Source organism: Apis dorsata, unplaced genomic scaffold, assembly GCF_000469605.1.
Source record: "Apis dorsata unplaced genomic scaffold, Apis dorsata 1.3 scaffold_225, whole genome shotgun sequence".
Taxonomy (NCBI): Eukaryota; Metazoa; Arthropoda; class Insecta; order Hymenoptera; family Apidae; genus Apis; species Apis dorsata.
In genome coordinates this window covers 54,418-66,992 of record NW_006263507.1, presented here as the reverse complement: position 1 = coordinate 66,992, position 12,575 = coordinate 54,418, and the positions used below count along the sequence as shown (strand labels likewise).

General features: G+C 21.0%; 1 protein-coding gene across 1 annotated transcript in view; it reads right to left on the bottom strand.

Annotated features, from left to right (window-relative positions):
* Positions 1 to 275: 275 nt before the first annotated feature.
* The window catches only part of LOC102671129, a 47,737-nt gene continuing 35,437 nt past the window's right edge, over positions 276 to 12,575 (bottom strand). Inside the window, exons 4-5 of the mRNA XM_006615497.2 lie at positions 2,714 to 2,807; positions 276 to 866 (exon numbers count right to left, since the gene is read on the bottom strand). Coding sequence (XP_006615560.1) covers positions 699 to 866; positions 2,714 to 2,807 — 262 coding nt within the window. The 3' untranslated portion in view covers positions 276 to 698. The remainder of the gene's footprint in view (positions 867 to 2,713; positions 2,808 to 12,575) is intronic.

Here is a 12,575-nt window from a genome sequence, read left to right as displayed (position 1 = left end):
CGGAAAATATAATTACAGTTAGGAAGTTCGAGGCGCTCGCCATTCTAAAGGACGCAATTCATAGAAGCACGCCTTAAATTGCGCGCGAATAAAATGTGATTCAACCGATAGAGAAACAGCGCGTGCCCATACGAAAAAAGGACCCATAGGAAAAACTTATCGCCTGCGAACATTTTACGAACAACTTACGTGCTAATACTTTGAAAAATGCTTGTCCTCGATCCTCGATCACATTACTTTTGTATACTCGCCATCTGTATCGTTCCCTGCTATTCTTTTTTTAAAAACTACTTAATTCGACCTAAGTTTTTAACGCTACCTTTGGACGTTTTGGCTTTTGCTCGTTCGGATGTTTGATTTCTCTGTATTGCATCAAATGTTGTGTATCGGCTGACGCTATCGGCAGTCGAGGTCGCTGCGATCACTTTTTTCGGATATTTAACCGTTTAATTCCCTGCAGACCGGGACGAGATGAAAGATTCGATGAGAGCATCACTATGATCCGTGTCAAGATCAGTAGAGTTAATTTGCTCGATTATCGAACGGTAAAGAGAATCCTTCTTTTCTAAGAACGTTTTTGTTTTGAATCGAGAATAAATTGGAGGGTAAGCCGTGCGCGTAATTCGATTAATACCCCTTTCCTTCTACGCATAGTGTTCGCAATCCCCACACTCGGACAGCGTGGGTGTGGACGGGCACTAGGTGGGATTCGAGTCCTCGTAGGCCTTTTCGTAGTCTCGTCGACGAATCACTGCAAAGTGTGTCATCTGAAAAGAGTTGGTCTTCTTACAGCCACGCTCCAACGTGCCAGTCATACTGTAACCCATGTTGAAGTCGCTCGACGATACGTTCGACGTCAGGTACAACTGGAAAACAGAAGCAAACGAGCATCATTACGAAATTTTCTTTCTACAATGAAACATTGATTACTTGAGTTTCGATTAGCCAAATTGACCAATTATTGTCGTGGATACTAATCTAAAAAAAAAAAGAATAATTAAATTGTTATAATTTATTTTTTGTATTATGTACTTTGGTATGTACTTTTTTATATAATAAGTACTTTATACTTGAAAACTTTATACTTGAAAACTGAATACATTTTTGATTAATTTTTGATATAGAATATCAATTTCAAGAATTTATGCATCTAAAAGATATATATAAGCTTTTGTACGTTATAATACGATATTAATATATTTCTGGAACATCTTTGGAAAATCAATTCTAGAATAAGCACAAAAAATGTTGGAAAAATGTTAATTAAGACATTTATTATGAATAATTAAAGTTTGAATTAAATGAAATGAAATGGAAATAGAAGCAATAACTCTATCTTTGTCACAAACTAAGAATTTAGAACTTAGAAAACTAATGAACTTATAAATAAATGTAATACATAATATATTTTTGCATACCAATTTTTGTATTTCTTTTTTTAGATCTTTTATGAATCTTACGAATATATTAACATCGTGTAATTTGTATCAAGATGAAAGTTGTTAAGATAGTAATGTATATATTATATGTAACTATATTATATATAAAATTAATATTATAAACTACAAATTTTATTTTATACTATATTTTTAATATATTATCTAATTATCTAGATAGTTAATTATAATCAGAAAAATAACAATATCGAACAATTGGTTAGAACGATGACATTCTTATTATCAGGAATTATAAAATCGATACATATATAGTACAAGATCATATTAATATTAGTGTTACAAGATTATGTTATGTTGAGCTACATTTTAAAAAAGAATTTTTTATAAGAAAAACAATGATTTCATATTTCAAATTTATATTCTATCTTCATAATCAAATTTCATTTTGATTAAATATTGTAAAATATATTAAATTAAATTAGTTTTAATTTTAATTAATAATAATCATGATAGTTAGATTAACTTAGAAATTTTTATAATATTAATTCATTGTTTTTTAGATGTCAATTAAATGCTGTATATAATTATATAATTATATGTTATTATTATATTATTATAAATTATTATATTATTATAATATATATAAAATTGTAGATTATATTGTAATAGATATATATATAATAGAATGTTAATATTAATATATTTGTGGAATATTTTTAAAAATTAATTTTAAAGACCAAAACAAACAGAAATATTAGTATATAAAAATATTTATTAAAATTTATTTATTAAGTTATAAGTGATTTAAAGTTGCATTAGTAAAAATAAAATAGAAATAAATTAATATATATTTATTTTCACAATGACATACTTTTCTCTATTTTTACTTCATCCAATGCAAACATAATTGTTTATGAACTAAAAATAAATTTTTGTATGGCAATTTTTAAATTTATTTTAGCCTTTGGAAACGACCCTAAGATTTTATATTTTTATTCTACTATCTATTTTATTGTTTTTCCTTTAAATTTCATAATGATCAATCATAGATATCTGAATAAAATAAAATATTGGAAAATTTTTATATTTTTAATTATTTCAAAATATTCAGATTTAATTTTTCCTGATTATACGTAAAATCATTTATGCAAACATGTCCTAATTAGTTAGGTAATTGACATTCTATTGTATATTTAATAATGTACTCGCGTTTTCTTGCATTCGATATTTGTTCGTAATCGAAAATCCGATCATTGACGATCGTTTCGAGCAAGCCAACGAAAACAAGTAACGCGAGAGGTTAGAGTGGCATATACCTTGAAATCAGGATCGGTTGTCATTCTTTTGAAAGAGCCGACGATGTAAAGCGTGCCAGTTCCCGTGTCCACCATTTTTGCCTGAGTGCTGTACCTGAAACCATGAAAATTTGGTAAGTGATATGTAAAGTGAAAATTAAAATTTCATTTCAATCTTAAGAAATAACAATGCTTACAATTTTTATGAATTTATGAAACTTATGAATATATTAATAAAATATCTAATTGAACGTTAACAGACAGTTAATAAAGCATGTAGAATAGAGTGGGATAAGAAAAATTAAAACTGTATTATTTATGATTATTTATTAATTTTTAACTTATATTAATGTGGCATTAATTTTTAAGATTTAATGTAAAAAAATAATTTATGCAAAATTATTAAATTTTTGAAACGATTTGAGATCTTAATTTTTTGTTTTTTAAACATAATTTTAATTTTTATTTCTTATTATATTGTCAATATTATCGTTTTATTTAATACATATTTACATATTCATTTTAAAATGTAAAATATATGTAAAATGATATAAAATGTAAAATGTATGTAAAATGTATATAAAATTAAGCTACAGTTTAAAAGAGAATCTTTTATAAGAAAAACAATGATTTCATATTTCAAATTTATATTCTATCTTCATAATCAAATTTCGTTGTGATTAAATATCGTAAAATATATTAAATTATACACAATATAAATATGCAAATAAGGAATATTTGTAAAATATAAATGTATAATTTTCTTTAATCTACATATTTAATTTGAATTTTTTTAATTCGAAATTTTTTTTATACTTTTATATAAATTATTGAATAAACATTTATAAAATTAATAAAAATTATAAAAATAATAAAAATTATAAAATTAATAAATTAAAATAAACATGTAATAAATAATGAATAATAATTTTTTAAATTGAACACTTCAGAATCTTCAGATTTCAAATTTTAATAGCTAAATACTAGAAGATTATTACAGAATTTATTATAAAAAATATTTTGTTCGATATTAGAAATCATGAATAGAAAACAGAAATACTGATAATTGTTCATTCGATGTAATATATATATATATATCTCGTTAATAAAATTAAAAAAACAAATATGTCATGAGATCAGCCGTAGATTAATATTTTCCAATTACCGCTAATAACCAGATCGCTTATCGTTTACTTTAAAATATATGTTACTTATTTTTTCGCGTTCACAATAAAAAATTAATATGTTTATAATGTAATTATAGTTGTTGTACATATAATACGACATACCATGTATTGTAATATTTTCAATTAAAGATAACAAATAAATGGAAAATTTTACTATTTTGCTATGCAGATCAAAATCGAAAGAAAAAATCGTTATCAGCAAGTGAAAATTACAAGAATTAAGGAATCTTTACAATAAAGGTATATTCTACGATATAAATTTATCTTGTTAAAATATTTTACATTAAATTTCATATTTAACTTTAATTTCTTTATAAATTATTATTATATTTTGAAATTTAATATTCAAGACACATACTATTACGTAGCAATTATATAAATATTATAAGTGTTTGTTATAAGCGTTTTAAAAAAATCTTCTAGAACAATTATAATTAAAATTAAAAGAACTAGTTTTCTAAATCATATCTTCTTTAAAAACATTACATATAAATGAAAGTAAGATATATATGAATAATATAATTGTGTTTAAAATATGTAGTTGGATTAATTAAATTTAATACTAATTAAAATCTCTAAGATGATAATTTTATTCATTCTTTTCTAATCGTGAAAATCTCTACAAATCGAAATATAAATTCATTTTAATTTGAATTACATAGTACATGTTTAAATGCATGATTTTATCTCTTTATTTTAAATTCAATATAAGCTCGATGTTTACAAATCATTCAATCAGAATTTATTTTTATAAATAAAAATTGTTCTTATTTATATATGTACAAATCGAAATAATTTTATACAAATCAAAAAACGATTTTTTATTTTAATTTTATTATTGATTTTTAATTTATTATTGATTCTTTTCTTCTAATTGTTAAAATTAGATCTTAAATACCCGAATATAAAAAAAAATATTTATATTTTTTTTAGTTCTATTTGAAAAAAATATCAAAATATTCTTTTGTGTCGAATTTTTATTATGTGAATTTATTAAACATCTATTACTTGAAAACTAATAGGACTAGTAAGATAAATTTGTATAGATATAGATAAGTTTATAGTTTTCAAGTAAAAATTTATTTCTTTTTTTAAAATTTGAATTATTAAAACTTGACTCAGAATTTAGTACATTAATTAGACAACAATTAATTATATTTTAATTATTATTATAATTGATTAAAAAGTAGTTTTTTAAATATCTAAAATAGAATATTATTATTACAAATAGATTATTATTTTATTCATAATCAAAATTATTATTTTAAATCATTTCATAATCAATTATTGAATTAATATCATTAATAAAATGGTTATTCTTTTAATCATTGAACAATAATTATTAAATAATTAATCATAAATTAATCATTAATCATTAATAACATAATTTTACACTAATTAATCTTTAATTATTGATCAAATTATATTTTATTTAATTGTGTTGAATATAAATATATATGTATAAATAAAACATCATTTTACAATGCACAATATTAATAATTAATTTATCTATTAACACATATTAAAATATATTTTAACAGTAATTAAAAAGAAAATATTTTGACATAAAGTAACGATAAAGACACAGAAAAGAGTGGAAAAATAAATAAATTAATGAAGGAAAGTTGCTCGAGAAGAAGTTGTGTTATCAGTTTCATTAAATTTTTTTTCTTAACAATTTAAATTAGATTTTTTTCTGAAATAAACAATTTAAAATTTTATTTTGATAAACTATGTACGAAATATTTAAAAGAATATAAAAAAAAGAAGAAAAGATAAAGTTTGACTAGTATTCTCTCAGCCATGATTTTTCCTATGATTTTTAAATAGAAAAATAAATAGATTTTTTTTTTCATAATATGTCCTGATAATATTTATTTTTTGCATATAGAAATAAAAAAATATTTTAAGCAATTTTTAAAAAATTATAAATAAAAAACTAATGTTTAAATAAAATATTTTTTTACATATACATTTTTTAAAACAATATATTGCAATATATATCCAATATACATATTCAAGCATATAATTTTCTAATCAATTTTCTCTATATTAAAAAATAAAATGAAATTTTATTAAATAATCTGAGACTGTGTTGTGTTGAACTTTTTCATATTATTTGAAAGTGAATATCAGCCAATCAGTGATCGATATAATTCATGTTTTCTATATCATCTTATTATTTTATTTTTTATTTCTTTATTTTCTTTTTACTATGCACTATTGATGTCACTCAATTATAATCGGCATAGCAATGAGTATTATACCGATCGATAATTAATATGCAATCAAATGACGAAAATCGAATAATATAAAAAGACTTATTGTATAGCCTTAATCACTGGAATATTTCCTCATTCCTTTTAATCGATATTATAAGTAAGCATTATAAATATAATTTTAAATATGATAAAATTATTAAAATGATAAAAATTTATTAAATCTATGAGATAAAATTATCTTTTAGATATATTACAAAATTGAAAGAAAAAAGTAATTATTAAAAATAAAATAATTTTATTTTAAATTTTAATACTTTTTATTTACTTTAAGAAATTATAAGAAAATATATATATATATATTTATAAATCACTAAATATTTGAATTACTAAATATTTTAATGAAAAATTATGAATCGCTGAATATTAATATTGTTTGAATTGAAAATAAAAAATAAAAAAAACAGAATAATTTAAAACAATGCAATATTTAAGAAATAATTGATTGATATTATTTCATTCTCCTTTACAATTATTATTATTTAATATAGCAGTACCAATAAAAAATTTTTGTTCTTTTGAAATTGTTTGCAATATTCATTAAATATGTTTTTCCTATATAAATTAATTAAAGAACATATACATTGATACATGTTTAAGAATAATCCTAATTTTTTTTCAGAAAATTATTAAAAAATCTTTAATTTTTATTTAAATTTTTTTTAATAATATTATCATAAAAATATTGTAAATGTTAGCTATAATAATATTAATATTAAAATGAATTATATTTAATTAAATTATAAAACTGTAATAGAATTTATAAGTAAATTTAGATTTAATTAAAGCTTGTTTTTGTTATAAAAGTTTCACTTGTTTTTTTTATAAAGAAATACAAAATTTTTAAATTTTTACAGGTTGAAATAAAATGATTCAAAAATAAAATGATTCCAATAAAGTTAAGAATAAAGTTAAGAATAAATTTAAATAATTTATTATTCAAAGCATCGAATGGAAGTTAACTATACATAAATACAGTTGATATTATGAGTTGAACGATCAATTATACTAGCTACGAATAAATGTTTGGAAAATTAAAACTTTATTTAAATATTAAAAAGTATAAATATTTTATTCGAAATTTCAACTAATTAATTTTTCTCTTTTTTATATCTTTTTTGCTCTATTACTAGATAACATATAAGAAAATAAATTTTAATAATTAAAATTTGTTAATATATTTTATGAGCTTGAGAATAAGAAAAAATATTAAATAAATGTTTTTATTAAAATTTATGCCAAATATAAAATGCTAGAAATTTTGAAAATAATTTCTAATATCATCAAATTTTTCAAGTTATATAACGAAATATCACAGTTATTCACGAATCGAAAATATGCAGATATAGACTTTGTTTACGGTTTTTAAATGTCGATACTCCGATAGAAAAGTATCGCATTCCTCCATGTCCATAAGTTGATTGCGACAATTAACAGGATTATTTCGACTATTTCATTTATTTTTTAGAAAAAACTTTTATGGAATTTTTCAACGATCAAATGGATCTCTTTTAAATTTTAAATAGATTTTTCATACTTTTTGTGTTATTTAATAATATATGTTTTTATAATGATATGATTTTTATTGTCCAAAGTTATGTTTTTGATATCTTTAGCATGTTTTACGATTTCGCAATTACGATTTTCACTTTATTTAACTGTTCACTATTGATACTTCCAAAATACATTTGTTCTTCTTTAATTGACAAATCACATTCTATTGATTAATATTAATTAAAAAAAAAGTATAAAAATATAATTATTTCATAATTAATAATTGATTTGATTATCGTGTAAATATATATATGTGATAATTATTCAAATGATTATAGATTATTAATTAAAAATTAGATTAGAAATATTGTACAAAATAACAAGATTATTTTCTGTGATTATTTCATTAATGATTAATAGTCGATTATAATAATGATTAAAATATAATTGATTTTTATTCAAATATGTTCATTAGTAGCTTGTTGAATTCTATAATATATATATTTTATATATAAAAAATATAGCATTCTATTTAAAAACATTTTCAATTTCAAAGTTATAGATTTTAAAGTTTTTTTTATGATCACTTGTCATAGTTTTTGAGATATTTGCAAAAAAAATTGCTATTATTATGTAAAATTTTTTATTATGTAAAATTTATACTATATACATCCGATAGTATAAAATAACATGATCGCCCCTTTTATTAATATTAATATAAAAACTGATATGTATAAAGGATGAACCGATCAAAAAGCTATTTCCTCACGAATTGTGATAAAAATATCTCAATTTTAATCCATATTAAATTTATTTTTCATTCTTGGTTTTCATTTTATCATGGAAATCCTTATTGTCAGTATTTATCTATAAAAAGTTTTGCTAAAATTAAATATAATATTTGAATTGAAATCATCGATTATATAAATGCATCTTTCCATGGAATTCAAACTTTTTATAGATAAATACTTATATCTCTACATGAAACTTCTGACATTTACAGCAATAATTAAAATAAATGTTAAAATTTGCAAATTAATTTAAATAAAAGTATATTTATTTCATAATTTTTGGATTTATATCAATATTAATTAGTAAATTTGTGAGAAAAACAATAATAGTTTGTAATATATATAATATATTTGGACTTTTATAATAACATTTTATTCGAACATTTTATTACAATTATTTTATTACAGTATCTTAAAAAATTATCTTAAAAAATTCTTTCGTTAAAAATTTACAAAATAAATAATAATTATATCTTAATAATACATTATCTAATATCTTAATAATTATATTTTAATATTATCTAATAATAATGAACAAATATAAAAAAAGTGAAGTTAGATTTTAATGATTAACGATGTCAAAATATTAATATATTTTTGATACATCTTCCAAGAATTAATTCTAGAGACTAAAACAAATACAGAAATCGATGTATGATTATTTTGCTTTCCCAAAATCTCTTCAAATGAATTCGATGAAAATATTTAGTCTATAATGAATATATTCACTTTATCACACTATAATTTACTATAACACTCATGATATACTATATGCATCAATATCCTAAACCATCTCCAAGAAATCTCTCAAATTACTGAACGAATCGAAATACAAAGATAATTCAAAGTGCCCTTTGGGTTATTTTAGAACCCTTCGAATACAAAAAGAAGAAATATCTCGAGGTCGAGACGAAGCGGTACTGCTTCATATATCGTGACGCCGAGAATCGTACACGCGAAACGAGGCAAGAATAATTGATAAGGAAAGAAATGTCGAAAAATAAAAGGGAGGGATTCGAAAGGGAAAAAGTGGCGAAGAAAAGAGGGGTGTGCGAAGGTTAGACCGTTTTTGGTGGGTCGAAGGGAAAGATAGGTAGCAAGAGATAAAGAGTAAGAGGGCAGCTCCCTTGGTGACTCGAGGGGCTTATCCCGGCAAACGCTTCAGCCGGCGACGATCATTAAAAGTTTAAACGCTCTCCATTGAAGTGCGGCGGATCCAACACTCGGTTTAAAATCCACCGTGGCTCGTGCTTTGACTTTTCCTCCGGTTCTCGATTCGCTTCACAAAGGAAAGTTCTAAGCCGGAGCACCCTTTCAATGCTCGAGCTGTCCGCCACGTTCCACGTATACTACCTACCTACCCCGCATTGATTGCCAGAGCGCACATTTTCCTCCTTGTTCTACGGCTAAAAATTCTTCCGCTTGAACTTCACCCTCCCCCTCGAGCCGTAGTATCGCGCGACGAGGGTTGTTCAATAAAACATGAGCGCGTCTACAAATTTCAATTGGCGTTTTTTTCTTTCCTTTTGTTTTTTTTTTTTTTTTTTTTTTGATCAAGACTGAGCGCGTTTGTTGTTCATTTTTCGCGGAAACTATTATATCAATGAAAGAGACTTCGTCAAAAGTCGATCATATATTAAAAAATTAGGATTACTTACAATTTTCGACAATTTTTGATGTTTTTAGTACGGTAATAATTAATACGGTAATTCTTATTAATTATTAAAAATTAATATTAATTATTAATATTAATTATAGATTCTATTAATTACTTTTTCACTTTTTTATATTAATAATTTGTATTTTTTCTTTTTGCTTTAATCACAATATATGTCTTATTGTATTTTATATGAATGATTTTATTAAATATCCAGAATATTTTTCTTTAAATTGGCTAATATGATGATTGATGATTTGTGTATAAATGTTTTATGTAAGTTTTAGTTTTATTTAGTTTTCTTTATTGGATAAACTATAAAATTACTTAAGCATAAAAGTATAATAAAAAATAATAAGATATTATGTACTATAATGTATAAATTTTAATATGCATATGTGAAATACATTAATAATTAATAAAATTAATTAAATTTCGTTTTCATTTTTAAATTTTATTATAAAAAAATGATAAAAATTATAAGTAATCTTGAAGAAGTATGTTTATATAGAGATAAAATATGTTTATAAATATGTTTTTCAATAATTTTTAAAAAACTAATGTATTAATTGTTAATTTGATTTTTATTTAATTTTTGTATATACTTCTTTCATATTTATAAAAAGTTCAAAAGAAAAATCAAACTTTTGATTAGAAAATTTTATCTTCGTTTTGCACTTTTTCACTTAAAAGTTTCAGTAAAGATAATTTTTGAATAATTAGTTTTTTTGAATAAAAAATTTCATTTCTATTAAAATATATTAAAAAAATATAAATAAATATGGATACTATTGTTAGTATTATTTTTTTTAATCATTTTTTATTATTATTTATTTAAAATTAATAAATATTATAATTTATTTGTTAATTTATTTATCTTTATCATGATAATTTTCTAAATATTTATGAGAATATAATGTGCAAATATCTTCATTTATCATTTTTTTCTAAATTATTTAAAAAGATAAATATATCTAAATAAATGTTTCTATATTATTTTTGTATATACAATATTAATATAATTTAGTTAATATACAGAGTGTTAATATATTGAAACATCTTTGAAGCGTCAATTTTAGAGACTAAAATAAATACAGAAGATGATACACAAAAAGTCAATTGAAGCTTATTTATTAAATTATAAGCAATTTAAATTTGCATTAAATGGAGAATGAAACCGATAGAATGATAGAGTTATATTTTCTTTGTCATATCTTGATCTTCTTCATAACTTAAATTGCTTATAATTCAATAAAGAAGTCTCAATTGACACTTTACATAAATATTTTTTGTATTTCAATTTCTAGATTTTTATGTTCCATGAATATATTAACACTATATATAGAATTTCATAATAGCACTAAGATAAGATTGCTTAAATGTTTTTGTTATATTCACATAAAATTAAAGAATAAAAATTAAAGAAAATTTTCCTAAATTTTTTTATTATAATATAAATATAATAAACTTTTAAACTTTTATTTGTGAATACAATATATAGAAATGAAATAAGTTAATAATTGTAATATTAAATAAATATTTTAGAAATTACGTAGATAATATATCTTATTCACAAACTATCTCTTCCGAATTTATCTTATATTGTTTTAAATAATATGTATGTATAAAAAATGTATGAAAAAATGATATATAGAAATTACTAAAATTGAAATTCTCCAATGAAAATAATATTATTGATTTTATATGTTTGAAATATATATTTAAGTGGCTTTTAAAAATTTCTAATTTGTTATCTTGAATATAAATATGTAAAAATAAATTCATATTTTAATAAGTTATTGCATAACAATTGAAAGAATTTCTAATAATTTGTTTATTTTAAATTTTTTAAATGTTATGTAACTAATTTCAAATAGGTATAACTTAAAAATAAGATAATTGGATTAGATAAATAAAAAATATAAAGAATCAACGATTACAATAGAAAGTAATTGTAAAAGATCTTAAGATTAAAACGATGTATCAAATATATAAAAGATAATACAACAAGAAAACAAATGATTGGATATGGTAAATGCGTTATGATTGGAAACGGTAATTGCGTGAAACTTACGTAAAGTTGCGTATGAAATATTGAATTGGAGTAAAAATTATGAAATAAAATATTAATGTTATAAAATTAATAATTATTAAATTAAATAACAATATGTTATTAAATACATTTGAAAATACAATATAATAATAATATAAAATGTATATGTAAATGTATATGTAAATGTATTATATAATATTATACAAATACATTATACAATATAATATTAAAATTTTAAATGTAATTTTTAATGTTACATAATAAAATTACATAATAAAATTAATAATTATTAAATTAAATAACAATATGTTATTAAATATATTTTAAAATACAATACAATATAAATGTTATTAAAATTTTAAATGTAATTTTTAATATATAATTACATAATATTCAAAAAGAATGCCTATGTAATATTATTT